General features: G+C 40.3%; 1 protein-coding gene across 7 annotated transcripts; it reads right to left on the reverse strand.

Annotated features, from left to right (window-relative positions):
• Nucleotides 1–741: 741 nt before the first annotated feature.
• lrrc9 (leucine rich repeat containing 9) lies at nt 742–16008 on the reverse strand. Of its 7 annotated transcripts, none has more exons than XM_074691368.1 (33): nt 15878–16008; nt 15087–15218; nt 14745–14963; nt 14353–14493; nt 14195–14258; nt 14040–14110; nt 13269–13451; nt 12923–13078; nt 12585–12793; nt 12320–12451; nt 12046–12225; nt 11809–11929; nt 11452–11581; nt 11213–11353; nt 11016–11140; nt 10558–10740; nt 10349–10468; nt 10073–10264; nt 9862–9987; nt 9385–9525; nt 9050–9230; nt 8735–8955; nt 8523–8645; nt 8300–8430; nt 8110–8218; nt 7886–8025; nt 7236–7372; nt 6553–6770; nt 5653–5721; nt 4642–4767; nt 3697–3886; nt 3343–3499; nt 742–3247 (listed from the first exon to the last, which is right to left on the reverse strand). In XM_074691368.1, the coding sequence occupies exons 2-33, from the start codon at nt 15177–15179 to the stop codon at nt 3214–3216; spliced, it is 4563 nt and encodes a 1520-aa protein (XP_074547469.1). In that variant the 5' UTR covers nt 15180–15218; nt 15878–16008; the 3' UTR covers nt 742–3213. The 7 variants fall into 7 exon arrangements, with proteins under 7 accessions (XP_074547469.1, XP_074547466.1, XP_074547467.1 ...); XM_074691365.1 differs by having other exon boundaries at nt 15087–15758; nt 15878–15992; XM_074691366.1 differs by having other exon boundaries at nt 15309–15914.
• Nucleotides 16009–16073: the final 65 nt, after the last annotated feature.

Below are 16073 nucleotides of genomic sequence, written 5' to 3' on the forward strand. Positions count from 1 at the left end.
GTTGAATTTTGTTGAAAGAAGAAAAGAGGGATCATGAGGTTATCAACTTAAAAGGCTGCAATATCAGCACAAAGAAAGACAATAATCTGGAGCCTAGGAGATTAAATTGTTGTTGTGGTTCTTCGACAGGGCCAAGGGGTTGAGATAGAGCAGCAGGTTGCGTTTCCTTGTTGACTTGAAAAAGCAATTTTTACTCTTTGCAGGACACAATAAAGCATAAAAATTGAAAAGCCTGGCAGCCATGACAATGTGTATTATACCCTGTAATCCCCCTATAGCACCACTTATTCTAAATCATTGCTCTGTTTTTGGTGTAGCTGCTGGATAAAACATATCAACATGAATTAAGATTTAAAAGTCATTAAAGCACAAACACAAATACATAAAAATGTATAAATACACTGCAACCAAATTGGTCACCATCTACTAAAAGCAGACCAAATGTCAGTCGACTGAAAATTGATTCCTGCTACATTTACAAAATTGGGTATTTGTCTGTTGTTTTGTTATGGTTGCCTTGTTTTTCTCATTTTAAACAGGCGCTACGCTCTGTGTGATTGAAATAACGCAAGATAGGTTCAATAATGTGACAAATCACATTCAAGTCCAGAAATAAATAGCAGTTAAGATTTAATGTTTTCAGCGAGGTGTGTGCTCATACAAAATGTCTGCACAAAATAAAAGCATTTTCCTATTCATTCTAATTGTCACTCAGAGAATTCTTTCATCTGTGTTTTGCAGTCCTCTCTTTAGTCCAGGGAGCCTCAAAGGAAACAAATTACAGGAAAATGACAAGCAACAACAATAACTCAATGACAGATTTTGAGAGAAGCAATATGGCAAGATTGTTTTTGAAAAGAGGATGTATTTGTGGGGATGAAAAACAAACTTGGGACATAATATACCCCTTTTAAATACAAGATAATTTCTGTTCTGATGAGGACCTGCAGTTTGTTCACCTCCAGCAGCTCAGTGTGAAAGGAGCATTTCAGTTTTTCAACAGCAATTTGAAGTCAAGTGTTGGTGTTGAGGTAATTGTAACATCTTTTGAGGCTCTTCTAAAGTTAATACGGTCTGGCAAATGTTTAATGCATGTGAAGTTTAATGTTGTTCATCTATAACACATGCTGCCTCCATAAGCACTGCACAACATGCAGCGTTATCTTCAACATCAAACATCAATCAATGTCTTCATCCCTCTCATTTCACACACAGCAGCGGACACTACAACCTTAGTAGATGGCTGCAAAAACATGGTCCATTCAGCAATTATTCACAGAGTCTTGGGCTAATGGTGCTCTGAATGCACAGACACTGCAAATGTAGGGAATCAGTGGAGCAGCAGTAATTGCCCCATACAGAGCATGTGTTTTTCTGTGTGTATGTGTGTGTGAGTGTGTGTGTGTGTTTAGAGGGGATGGAGCAAAGAGCATCATCTATAACTGATTCACAACAAGCACAAACATGTCTAATTGTGAACCCAGACTACAACTGAAGAAACAACCTCACTCCCCCCTCTACTCTATCCCTCTTGTTTCATCCCTCCTGCCCGCTCGCCCAAGCTGGGCTCCGTATCAGGCTGACGAAAACATAACCTGTCACATTCCGTCCCATTAAACCAGCTGAGAACCATGTGGTCTGCTCACATGGAGGAGCAAGGGGAGAGATAGGCAGAAGGAGCAGTGCATCTGGGTTCACTCAGAACTGATGAATTATTCACAGTCTTTATGCTGATGTCATTTAAATGGTAAAAATACAGAGAGGCAGGAATGCAAAGAGAGGCATGAATGCACTGCTGCCTATAAGCTTACACGACACACACAAATACTATTGCATAAAAAACTGTTATACTGCTAACACATCTATACTGCACATACTGTACACACATCAAACGTGTAATTATCCTTCGCAATGTCTAATGCATTAGAGAGCTCTCCCTGAGCCCCCAAATCTGTGCATTAGAGTTTTTGTTAATGTGAGTCCATCAGCTGCCATTTGATGTCAGGCAGAGCAAGGTAATGACAGTGCACTCACTTGCACTGTCATTAGCCCCGTTTAATGCTAGGAATTAACACAAATTAAGTGGAGTTAAGTACATGCATTAGAGGAGCTTGTTTGGGGAAAGCTTTTCACTTTTGCTGCCTGGGGCTGGTTGGTGCCTCACATGTTCAGCTGAGGCTACACAAGCAGGGGATGCTAAAGCAAAGAATAAACATGTTTCTGCCTTCAACAGATAAATACATTTAGGTTTTAAATTCATTTAGGATTGACTTGCAGCATGTAAGTAGAGAGTTAATGGAGCTCTAAGGACACCTAGTGGTCACAGTAAAGTCCCAGATCCATATAAAGTAAGAAAAGAAAATATGGCACGGAGAGTGTGTTCTTCATGAAAACAACTTTGTTTTTTTGCAGGATGACACCGAGGATTACAATATCATTTAAGTGAAATTTACAAATCACAAATACAGAGTGGAGTAGATTCATTTCTGGTTACAACACACACAAGATTTGCCTCGGTTTTTACGAAAAGAGGCTAACATGATGAAACCGTCAATCTCTGAAATCCATTTGGACCTCGTTCAGGATTACATCTTTATCTTAGTGACCACAGATTATTGTCCACAGAGAGGTGTGCTAAAGCTGGATTATCCACTTGTTGGGATGCATTTGACCCAATGGAAGCAGCATGCCACTCTCACACGCCCTTGCATCTGTGACTGTTTTTTTTTCACTTGTTTATTGCCAAGGATGGGATGGCTGTAGGAATTGACACCAAAACCTCTCATCCTCAGATTACCATGGTTAGTGATCCACGTATGTGGATAAAAAAAACAAGGTCAGAGTCTTTGAGGAACCATTTGTAAGAGATTCATTACAATCAACTTGGTTATTCTGGCCTCAAACACTTTATTCTACAGTAAAATTGCAAAATGGGTTTTATAAACATGGAGTAGCAGAGGAAAATATACAAACCGTGTAACTTTAGAAGATGGCTATTTTGTGCTATGTCAAAAAACAACAACATGGTACTTGAAATACCCAGCGCTTTCGTTAAATATGCACACATACATACAGTTGAAAAAAAGTACTATATTGCAAATTTGTTAACTCAAACACTCTGATTTAAATATGCGTATAATAACACAACCATGACACTTTTGAACAGCAAACTAAGTCACAGGTGTCAGTTCCAGCTCCACTGCTTCATGGCTGCTACATAGGAGGATGTCTGCCTCCAGATGGGAATCTTGAAAACAAAAGCAGAAGAAAACAGTCAAATCATATAGTACTGCACAATTCATACTATTAAACACATGTGGTTTGAAGTTTTGATGCACCGACCTGCTGTCCTGCTCTTGGCTGGGATAAGTGATGATGACTCTGTTTCCATCAGAAAAGAGACCAGAGGTCGGCAGGTTGCTCCCTGTTCTTCGAATGTGTCTGAAGTTAGTGTCAGTTTGGTGGATTCGAGGATCGTTGAAATGCTTGCTTCTTTTGTCTGAATTGAGAATAAATACAAGGGCATGGGTCAGAGGAAAAAAGTACAAAGGGTCAAATCTGTAGAAAAAGTGACAACAGTATTCTTGAAAATCATGAGATAACACAATAAAAAATAACTTATTACTCTGCGTTCATTATGCACAGTCACACTTATGGATGGACTTCAGATCCTTAAAAGAAAAATGTCACACTCACTTGTGTATGTGTAATGATACTGAACTTCCTCTGTGTTACTTGGTAGCAGATCATGCTTAGGTATAGAGCTCTGTAGCCCTCCACCTAGACCCATTGCCCTTAAAGGGGGGTTACGAGGAAGAAGAGGTCGCAGTCCAGGCAGGGTTATCTCAGCTGCAGGTAGAGAAGCTCCTGGGCATTGGATAAATGACTTTAAAAGAGATATGAAAAAGGGGGAGTAGGGAAGATAAAAGTAAGTCTCCAGCCTATGATCACATACAAAATAAGAGCAGAAACTAAGATAATGCTTACCAAATATATGCTTTAGACACGAGCTGAAGGTGACAAATGAGGGAGCATAAAGCCAGTCTTTGCTTTCATGAGTAAAGCAAGGATTTCTACTCTGTCATTTCCACATCTACAATTTACAAGCAGAGGGGGTCGTGTTGACCTGGCTAATAGGGGATAAATCCACTGGTGCATTATCGGCCGGGCACATTTCATCTAATCAGCAGGATGATGCCAGCAGGCTTAGGCTGCTTTTAATTCAGAGCTGCAGGAGAATTACTGCCCTGGTCTCTCATTACATGAACGTCAAATCAGTCAAACTAAAGGAGTTGGAGCCAGGATTTTCCCCCTTTATTTCATGGCTGCTGTTGAGTTGATGTCGTTCTGTTTCTTTCAGTTGGACAATATCTGACATGATCAGACCCATTATGTGCTTTCACACACAAACAGGGGTTTGTTCATTTGTGATTCAGTTTCATGTTTGAGTACAAAAAGAGTGTGTGTGCGTCTTTGAGACTGTTTCAAAGCACAATCACACCATGAATATAAATACCGAGGATAAAGATGATATTATCTTTTCCCGCGGTGTGAAAGACATACTGCAGTCCTGACCTCTTTAGAAATTCATACGTGTGTGAATATTTCTATGGAGACATGCATGATGAGTGCAGCTCTTACTGATGGATCAGCACTGAGGAGTTCAGCTCGTGTTCTTTCCTCCAGGGTGACCGTTACTCCATCCAGGACCTGCAGAGAGGACAGACGGAGCACCACAGCTGGTCTGTGGAGAGAATTCCTGGCCACCTGGAAGAGAAAAAAGCATATCTGACAAAACACAGAAACAGATTATGCTGCCTTTAACTACAATTGCACATCGTTAACACAGATCCTTCATGAGGTCTGGCAGATTTATGAAATAAGTCTGCTGTGATGTGGGTCCCCACAAAGTTATTCTATTCCCATTAGCTGATCCAGAGACCCAGCTGAGGGCATCAGAGACCTCGTCCAGCTGAGGATGCTCTCTGGCCTGGGTAGAAACTAAGTTAATTCATAGAACTCTGTCTTCCTCTTGAACACTGTTGCTGTTATAAAACTGTGAGTGCATGCCAATGGATGCCCAGCGGAGATGAGGAGACAGACTTTGGCCAGGGAACATGGGCGAGGTAGCAATCTCATGCTGCCAACAGCAGGAGGTATTGTCTCTGGGGTGGCTGTTGGCCTCTACTCCCTGGCAGGATTAACCCCTCCTATGGGAAAAAAAGGGGGATGGGGTCGAGGACTATGGAGACTTCCACAGCTGAGCAGAGCCCTGTGGATGATACTGAGGCCCTGGGCTGCACCGAGGCCTGATCCATGAGCTCCAGATGGGTGATGTAACCGGGCCAATAGGGCCCTGCCATTTGGTCAACGGATTTGTCTCTGATGCCGGCCAGTTTGAGGCACAGCAGATGGGCCATCATGTAATCGCTTAATTTGGAACCTCAGAGTTACATTGGGATGGTGTACTGGACTGTGCAAGTGAGAAATCGAGCCGTGAGCATACTTTTGATGTTTAGTTTCCAAGTGTCAGAGATAAAAGCATCTTGTGGCTTACAGTTAGTAGATTCACATCAGCAGGAACAGCTTAAATAAACCTGTAATACTTTCTTATCAAAGTTAGGTTTTATATTCAAACATTTTTATACTTACTGGATTACTAACGACAGAAAGCTCTGACAGCGAAGGAAGAACTTCTAGTTTTTCAAGCTCTGTGATGTCCTACAAACAGTTAGAAACACAGATAAACCTCAGGTTAATCTTTGTTTACAGCCTATTCATTTCACTTTTCCCCTGCTGCGTTTTGATTATGGAGACATATGCAACGAGGCTGACCCCTTTGTAATTTTGGTGTGTGGAGAATAGAAGCAGCTGATGGGGGAGATTACATGTGTGAGCTCATATTAATCTCATGAGAGAGTTTGGGCACGCAACAGGGCATGAGGGGTGTTTTCAGTTATTCACAGGTTTATGGCTGCATTTGGCAGCAATTCAAAGAAGCCCCCCTACTGTGACAACCGTCACGCTGGGATGATTGCTGTATTTATGTCTTAATTGAATGCATGAAAACATTAAGGAAGTAAAGGAAAGAAGGAACTGGCAACCCAAGTGCAAATCACTTGGCCTTGGTGAGGAGATGCAGACTGAGAAACTGATTACACGTTCCCTGATTGTTAACGTCTGTCTTCATACACATGGCCCTGACCTTCAATCAAACTTGATTCTCTTTAATGCTACCCCTGTAATACCACAGTGGGGTGGTAATGGCTCATGATTACTATACTTCATGTCTTACTTTGCAAATGTAGTGAAAAGTAATAATGCTGCCTGCTGAATGAAATACATTCTTAAATATCTAACACACTGGATGAATCAATCAGTGAAATATGATGGTAAATCAAAAACTGCACAAAGGGTGCTGTGACCTTGCTGGTCACCGCAGGTAAGGCTTAGTTTGAGTTATTATGGCAGAAACACATCCTTTAAAATCCGAAAATGCAGGTTTAATGAAAATCTGAATATAAACAAAATCCAGCAGGTGAAGAAATATACCTGCAGTTTGTTCATGCCAAGAAAGAGCTTGTGAAGCTGAGTCAAAGGATCCAGATGGTTGAGCTCCCGGATCCGGTTCTCTGCCATGTGTAATTCTAGCAGGAAGTTCTGCCCAATGAAAGAGTTTTCAGACAGAGTTTTGATGCGGTTTCTGTCTAACACAAGTTCTCTTAGCTGGTGAAGCCCGTCCAGTCCTTCCACCTGGCTGATCTCATTATCTAACAAGAGAGAGAGGAATCCTTATTAATGCATCAGAAACATAAACTTTAGAAGAGACTTATATTTCTATTAGCGAGATTAAAAGAGTATATCACAGACGCCAAACAATATCAAAGGCTGTTTTGTGGTAAAATAACATTTGTGTTGTGTTTATGGTTTGCTTTTGGTGAAAAGAGTGCTGAAATTACAGAGACATCTTCAAAAGAATTCCTAAGAAAAAAGGGAAGAAAGGACAAGTAAGGTCGGCTTTGTGGGACAAATAGCCCTGAAAAAGCAAAACTCAATCAAAAGCCATCAAAAGCAATTGAAAAGAAAGTCAGGAGTTCTTTTCTTCAAGTCTCATCTCCCACCTGGCCTGAGGTCTATGGGGGACTTTGCTATCAGAGCTTGCCTTTTCACAGGCTCTTTACACAGAGCCCTGAACAGGCTTTGTGAGGACACAGTTTTTCATCAACTATACATACCTTGGAGAAAGAGTGCTTTAAGATTGGTAAGCCTGCTGAGCTGCAGATTGGCCATATTGGAGATGCCATTGTGACTCAAATGCAGAACCTCTAGGCTGCCCATCACTGGCTCCAGACTACCACTGGGCCCAGTTTCCCTTAAACACAGTCACAGAATAACAGTCTATGGTTAAATGAACATCTCTTTTGTCCTCCCTGCTGTCTCGTTTAACCTAACAGGTGCAGACCACCCAAAGGCAACCACAGGGAGAGCAAAAAAGCCTCTCTCTTATAACACTGCTGTACTGGTTTCTTTAAAAGAAAAACACAAAAAGAGCCTATAATTATTCACATTGTATTCTGACAATGTAGAAATGGATATGTAAACACACATATATGTATTCAGACTATTAAAGGCATCACATCTCTTAAAGCAATAAAAGTTTCACACTAAATTATACACGATCATGTTGTTGGGGATTTCATAAGGTTTATTAGTAACCACGATTCCAAAAATCTGTTTAAACAGAAAGAGACAGGTCACACATTAGCTGGTCAGTACTGCCCCCTAATGGTGATTTTTTATAAATTCAAATGTTTTTACCTTACTTGTATCAAACTTGGAAACGGTAAAGAAATTGAAATTGAAATTGAAATTGAAAATGTCTTACCCTTTCCCTTTGGGTGGACTCTGTTTCCCATAACCACTGGAGTGAACTTTGCTATAGAGTATCTGTCTGTTTGTCAGATGAGCTCGTGTTTTCTGCCTGGGCAGGATGGACTCAATGTGGTTGTAATTCAGACAAAGAGCCTGTAAAGACAGCACACTTGTGTTTAATATTTTAGTGCTTTGCAAGCTCTCTGGGCGATATCTGACATTCAATGTGATTAGTACTTTGATGTTGGGAAGGTAGATAAGGCCCGAGAAAGAGGTGAGGTTGTTGTTATCTAAGTTGACACTGCGCAGGTTACAGAACAGGTCTGCAGGAGAGAGATCCACCATCCTGTGAGGAAGTGAAACTGTTAAATTGTGCTTGAAATGTATTGATGTTTGATATGTTTTTCCTGTATAACCTGGCTGTTACCTTATAGAGCAGGACTGCAGGGTGAGATAGGTAATGTCTGTGTAGTTTGAGTGGCCCAGCTTCTCTGCTACCATGTCAGGGGTTAGTCTCCCTCCAAACATGTCCTTTGCATTTTCACACTCAGTTACCTCCTTGAAAAGAAAAGAAAAAGAAATAGTCAGTCTTGTGTTAGTAAGATGGCAACATCTGGGAGGTTTAACTTGTTGCTTTAAATGGTACATACAACAGCAATGCCATCCAGGGCTCTCAGGGAGGGTAGGTGGAAAACCACATAAATTCGATAGTTTTCAAGTTGCTCCAGTAAAGGATTCCCATAAAGATCCAGGATGATGAGATTTGACAATCCCTAAAAGAAGAAGCGGGATTGAGTTCAGAAAACAAAGGTAAAAGTTGGTAAAATCTGTCATGCTGTTTTTTTATTTCTTTCCCATTTGCCTTCAAAAAGTAGATATCTTGTGATGTAGAAATCCTGTTGTTGCCAATGTAAAGCTCAAGAAGAGAGCGGACTCTCTGGATGCCATGCAGGGAAGTGATACAGTTGTTCTCCATGGACAAAAAGGAGAGATTTGACAGTTGATCCAGGACAGACGCATCCAAACTAGTCAGCTGATTGCCATCCAGATTCAGTTTACTCAGGTAATGCAGTTTTGAAAGGCCTAAAGAAACAAACAGCAAAGAATGACATAAATCGTGAATGATTTCTTTGTTCATATCTTATAATTTGGCTAACAAAATGTCTGTTTGACTGACCGTTAAATGTGGTGATCATGTTGTTGCAGAGGGAAAGCTCTTCCAGCTTTGTGCAGCATTCAAGACCCTCGACTCTGGAGATGTCGTTATTATTAAAGGAGGCCCAGCGGAGGTTGGTAAGTTTATTTAGATTGGTCAGTTTGGAAATCCTCTGGTTGTCAAGATTCAGGGTGGTAATCTGCTTAAATTGAAAAGCCACAGATGAAAAAAACAGTAGAAATAGCCACCACTGTCAAGTTTGTATTGCAGTTGGTGACAAATCAATGCAAAGCTGTCTTTACACTTGACCAATAACTTGGTTTTTTTTTACAGGAGCCAACATGCTTTTAGTTTACCTTTGCAGTCCAGCCTGGTTCCAGCTCTGTACTCATGCTCCAGTTTGCAGGACTGGGTATACAGAGGAGCTGGGCTGTTGACAGCAGGCTGAGACTGCGGGGCCGGTCATCGTTGGTACGTGAGTTAACCAAAAGTGATGCCTGTGGGCAGAGAGCCAACAATAACAGAGCTGCAGTGTATCCTGGGAAAAAGTTAGATTTTCATACCCTGCACAGAGCACTCAGGGAATTTAAACCAGACAATAATATATTCAACAAAAAAAAACAAAAAACAAAACAAAAAACATACTCTATAGCAAACTGTAAACACACTATAGCAGGTAATTTTTGGTATATAACATGGAAAGGCCAAAACCTTAGTCCAGTTGTCAAAATTCTAAATAGGGATATTAAAAGTTTTCAACCTTTGTTATAGTTTTAAGATCTTGTTACATTATGCTGCACTATGAAGCATCCAGTGCACTCTACCCTCTTCACCTGGCTAATTTTGGATCCAGCAGCCATCTGGATAGCATCAGCGGCCTCCTCCTCTGCTACCATCAGGTCATCCAGGTGTGTGAGGGTTGTGAGACTGCCCAGTATGGTCCTTCTGACTGCTTCAGGCTTGGAAAAGGAAAAGAAAAACTTCACTATACAAATAATTGTTCACTATGTATCTGTTTTGTATAAATAAAATGAGTGCCCTCACCTTGTTCCAGGGGTTGTATCTGGTGTTGAGCCTCAGCAGAGCTGGTGTATGTTTTCTCAGCACAGCTGTATCCTCTCTGGCCTTGGTCAACTTATTCCAGCTCACGTCCAGGTGCTTGAGCCGTGCCAACCCTCGCAGCCCCTCGAGGGTCACAAGGCAGTTAAAGCTGGCATCCAGAAACTCAAGGTTTGGCTGGGATTTTGGTAACAGAGAAAACAGTTTTTCCATTTATTACATTCGATTTAACAAATTAAATGCTGCTAGCACAACTTTTACCATGTGAGTAATGTCATTCAGGTGTGTGAACTTGTTGAAGCTGATGGTGAGGTGCCGCAGAGATGTAAGGTGAGAAATCTCTTTTATTTTATTCAGACTGTTACCATGAAGATTCAGCACCTGGAGATTTATTACAAAAAGAATGGTCCGTTTTAGTGTTTGAAATGGCTACAGGATCATCTTCCCAATTCCAAAGCAACAGTACTTACAGTAATCTGACTGAGGACATTGGCTCCGGCTACACTGAGCAGAATTTTGTCATCCAAGCTAAATAACTCAGGCTGTGGCTTAAGAACAGGTTCTATGTTGAGGGCCTCCTTGTCCAGGATGAAATCATTGGAGGGAGAACCATGAGCTCCTGTGTTGTGACCTGGCAAAGGATGTTTTGTATCCTAAAATAGACATATAAATGTTAGTAGCTTGCTTCATAATAATCGTACATAGTGGAAGTTAAATCACAAAGACATGAAATATATAAATGAATAAAACAAATTTTAGCATAAAGAGGAGAAATGAGGGCTTCATACGATCAAAATCTTTTCACTCAACTTGGATCTTTTTTTAGGTTGAAAGCCTGGTATTTTATTTGCTGTCAAATTTGACTGAAAAAATAGTTGATTTGTGAAACCTCAAATATTTACACCATTTAAGTCGGTTATTATCTTACCCCCATGATGTATTCAAAACATATGATGTACTCAGGCAGGATGAGCTCATGATCAAACATGAACCACTGTCTCTTCCTGGGACTGCACTCAAGTCCGGTGTGTTTTTTTGATGAGTGAACTGTCTCTGGACCAGAAACACAAAAAGATGCAGTAACAGTGATAAACCGAGCAGAACTGTTTTCTTGAGAACACAAACCTTCACTTGTTGAAGTTCTTTGCTTGGTGTCCAGGTTGCGATAAACTGAGTAAACTTTGGAATAACTGCTTCTGTCTGCTGATTGTCCCTCTCTGATAGGCATGCTGTGGCCCACAAACACTTTGGAAACCATTATCTGACCTGTGAAAAAAAACAATATTAGCATTAAACTCCAAAGAGTAGAATCAATTTAGTGTAAAATCAAAACATAAAAGTACCCATGAGCAAATTAAACTCACCGTGGCTGAAAGGGATGGCATTGGTATCAGTCTTACCCTGGCTGACCCGGCCAAGAGCATGTTCAATCCTGGGCTGTTCAGTCACAATAAGGCTGTTGGATAAAGGTATAGCACCCTCTATCTCAAAGGTCTGGGGGTAAAAGTTGGAATTATTTGGGGTTTGTGTAAAAATAAATGAAATTGATATGTCAGATTCTGTGTAGAAAACTCTCATATTTGTTGTTTTGAGTAACCAAAACCAATGAAGAGTTTTAAGTCAGAGTCACACTAGGAAATTTTATTTTTTTCTGAATTGATAACAGCAGGACTGTAAAGTCTCAAAAATAAAACATCTAAGGAACTAAAATGTAAACCCACCTTATTTGGTTGAACTGTTTTAAAGCCCTCTTCAATAATACTCAGAATTTCTTCCCTCTCATTATTTTCTTCAGGGTCAGCTGCATAGAACAAGTGCTCCAACCGACGTCTGTAGTTCCTTCTTGTAAAGATTCAACATAAAAAAGATGGTTATAGTATTATCACTATTTTCAATAGCTTGTTAGTTATCTATGGAGACAGTTATTTCAATTTTCATCATGTTCTTGTTTAACTTACTGTGAAAAGGTACTGGACTCCTCGCCGGCTAACAAGATGTGAAACCTGTCCTCAAAGCGAAGCCTCAAAGCACTGTTGTGGATGCGAATAACTTTACTGATCTTAATACCAGTGATGCCATAAATCTCGAAGTCTGAATGACAGAAGCGTGAAAGAAGGAGGTCGCAGCAGGAAGTAAACCTGTGGGGCACGACACGGAAACCATGAGTTATGAAAAGTCTTGTGTAATCAATTTAATGGTGTTTGTGTTGGTATTAGAATTTAAAGTATGTACCATGGGTCTGTGGAGCAGCCCTCCTCCAAACGAATGTTTCCAACACTTTCTAGCTCCATTAAAAGAAACTGGACCGTATATTCCACAATGTGTGTGGTCTGGGCCAAAGCTTGCTGGAACCAGGCCTCAATCCTGAATATAAGATAAGGAATATTATTGTTCAACACAAGGGCTGTTTGTTTAAACAGATGCTAAAATATCTCAGGAGAGAAAATACTATACAACAAATTAAACTACTTTTGGCAACATATTCAGTTATACAGACTCATCCATTCTCCTTGTCCATAGCATCAGTCTCTCCTGCAGTGCTTTAATCTTGTGCAGTATTTTGTGCTCCATAGCAGAATCAGGACTGGTGTTGGTGGGTGAGCCACTTCTGTCAGCTGAACCTTGAACTTGAAGAGATGATTCATCCTTCAACGTGCTGGCAGACTCTCTACATCCAGCTGGCACCTTGGACAGCTCCCGTTCAAGCTAGGTTAGAACCCAAAATAAAAACAACTCTACTAACCTTATACAACATTAGCCTCTCAGTGACTTATATCATACACTTCTGTTACACTATTGTTACTGTTTTTAGAACAATTTGAGGGTTGTATTTACATTCTTTAGGGCATGGCTGATTGTTCTGACGCACTCTTTGGGTATCTGTAACATAGTTCTCTTCCTCTCCATCAAACTCAGTCGAGACTCTGCCAGGATTCTCTGAGCAGTACGGACACGCATGTTGTAGTACATCATCTTCTTCATGACCGTGGACTAAAAACAGTTGGAAATGTGTCTGGTTATAGGTTGAACAAAGCAGAACAAATGCAGTTTCTTTCCAAGACTGCCTGCTGAAGAAAATGGAAGATAAGTATTTAAAAATCATAAACGATCAAATCAAATTAAGTTCATATCTTTCTTTCAAAGATATGCAAATTCCATAGATAGATATGCAATTCCATACCTCAGCTGCATCTTTTACTTGCTTGTTTGATACATCGTAGGTGTCAAGGCGCTGTAGGCCTGGCATGTGGTAAAGAACATGTGTGGCATAGTTACAAAGCAGACACACAGGGTTTGGGGTGGATGTTGGGTCATTCAGTGTTAGTTCTCTCAGATCAGGTAGGTGGGCCAGTCTGGTCAGCTCCTGTAACAACAGACCCCATAGAGCAGATTGTGAATAGGTTTCTTCACATGCTAAGACTGCATCACAAAACATATCTGTTACCCCATTATGAAACATGTCTTCTGCAGGGAGAGGGAAAAGAAGAAAGCAGGGTTTGAAGAAAAGGTTTTCTGCCCTAACATGATCTGAGGTGCACATCCAATCAGCAGTAGAGCCACTACCCTTACTGTGATTTGTCTAGAAAACCTTGAACTAGACACGATTCAGTCAAAACTCTGAATGATTGTGTCAGCTACACTTTACATCTCACATGTGCAAATAACTGACACCAAAGAAGTCTTTTTATGCTAACAGTATAAATGGACACAAACATCAATGTATACCATTCAATCAAGAATAACAAAACACATATCTTGCCTCTGAATTACCCAGTGAAGGCCTTCTGAAAACAACTCATTGAAGACTTGATTGGAAATTTAAACTGGCTGAAACCCTGACATTTCAAAAGAACTTGGTTGGGGCCTTTCTTCAGACCAAGGATTTTAATAATATTTGAGAAAATAAGCAGAAAAACATTTATAAAAGCATATCTCTGTTTTTCAGTATTACCTTAAAGGAGCTAATCTTGTTCCCGGAGAGATTAAGATTCTGGAGGCAGACATTATGGTCAAGGCCATGCCCTTAAATGAAGTTATTGGAAAATATTTCATTACTGACTTGCAATTAAAACTGGCCAGGAAAAAAACATCAATTAAGAAACCTACCAATCTTTTCAATACTGTTGTCCACAAGGTTTAGTTCCTTGAGATTCTGAAGTGATTTTAAGCCCTTTGAGGAAAAATAAATGTGGAAAAACAGATTCAAAAAGAGAGGACACACACAAAACAACACAACTACTGAAATCAGATACTAAAATTCAAACCTGTATTTGGCTTATGCAGTTGTTGTTGAGCCACAGAACTTCTAAGTCAACCTGAAACTGTAAATGTCTTATTTCACAGATTTGATTATCGTAAAGGTAGAGTTTCTTTAGTTGCCGACATTTTTGTAGTCCTGATATTTCCTGTAAAAAGAGAAAATTTTAAAAATCAGTGATCAATTGGTGAAAAGTTGCACCATTAATTTGTAAGTTAATGGTGCAACTTTTCACCAATTCTCTTTTTAAGTGCATTTATAAATAAATAAGTAAATAAATGAAATACATTGCAGACACAACTAAATTTATGAGGATTACTGATTCGAGGCATTACTTATTGATGCTATCAGCAGTGCAGTTATCCATCATGAGACCTTTATCCAGCATGGCAAACTTACTGTCAAATTGCACTGTACAATCCAGAGTTCCTGAAGTAATGGGCAGCAGTCGAGCCCATCAATGTTTTTTATGTTCTGGCTCACAATGGTGAGCTGACGTAGCTTGGGAAAGAAGTTCAACCCTTCTATACGGGGAAAACCAGAGAAAAAAATCTCCAGAGCTCTGATGTTGCTTCCTTCTTTTGCAATTTTTTCATAGGACACCCCATTAGCTATACACTGTAGAGAAAAGAATATTTCATGTGACAAAAAAACTTGAAACACTATTTAGAAGGAACAATGTTGATTTTTTTTTTTTTTACCTTTAAACTATAAATAATTTCAGGTTTATGTCATACTCACCAGCTCTTTAACCACATCCTCATCACTCCTGTGCTTTTGTTTCTCGCTTTGTATCATAACGTTTGTGTCTTGAAATCTCTCCATATATTGCATGCATCATGTGGAAGTCTCCCCAAACAGCATATTCGGATGCTACCAAAAAAAAAAAAAAGGTCGCAGTCATGGGCTAACATATGGTGAAGATATTTGAATGTTTACCTTAAGCGCCATGGAGGTCAGTACCTAGCTTCAACTAAAGTGTCCATGGCAGGTAAATTCACGCCAATTCCACATCAAATTACATAAAACAGGATGACCTATTCGGCTCTGTTCTAAACTCTGTAGCCCAATCGAGCAATGTTTGGCATTAGTGTGTATCTAAGCACGAGCGTCTGGTTGCTATGGGGGCCATGATGAAACGGCTGAAACTTTGCAGCACCCGTCATACTACGAGCTGCCACGCGGGGGCGATACATTGCAATATAATTTTTCCAACATCGTATCCATAAAAGGGTACTGTTGTACTGTATGAAGAATAAATTCATAAAAAAATAACACTGGAAATTGCATCTACTCGTACACTATTTATTGATGTGGAAGCACTCATGTCGTTGATACTCTATACCCACAGCGGTAGCCCATCCAATTTCGACTTCTGGCCATATGTGAAGTCACAGTCACCAATTTTTCTCACTGAGGAAAAAAAATTTTCTCCGTCATTTGCTCAGTCAATCTCAAACTCTTTAGCTTACTTAATTTGTGTAACATAAAGGCCGTTCATGTTTCAATTTGCCCCAAATAAAAGTACCAACCCTGAGCCTCGCGGACACCATGACGTCAGCGTTGGAGCAGTGAACTAAAACAATCAACCTCACTCCTCTCCTCCTGCTCCCCGACCGACCGACGGACCGCACCGCCTCATCTGTGGCGTCCACAAATCCAGGCTCAGTAAACAGAGGCCAGTGAAGAAGCTGCATTGTTTGTTTCAGTTTCCGCCAACCGCTCATT

The sequence above is a fragment of the Halichoeres trimaculatus genome, unplaced genomic scaffold, assembly GCF_033239565.1.
Source record: "Halichoeres trimaculatus isolate MK-OKI-2021-1 unplaced genomic scaffold, fHalTri1.1 fHalTri1_scaffold_17, whole genome shotgun sequence".
NCBI classification, from domain to species: Eukaryota; Metazoa; Chordata; class Actinopteri; order Labriformes; family Labridae; genus Halichoeres; species Halichoeres trimaculatus.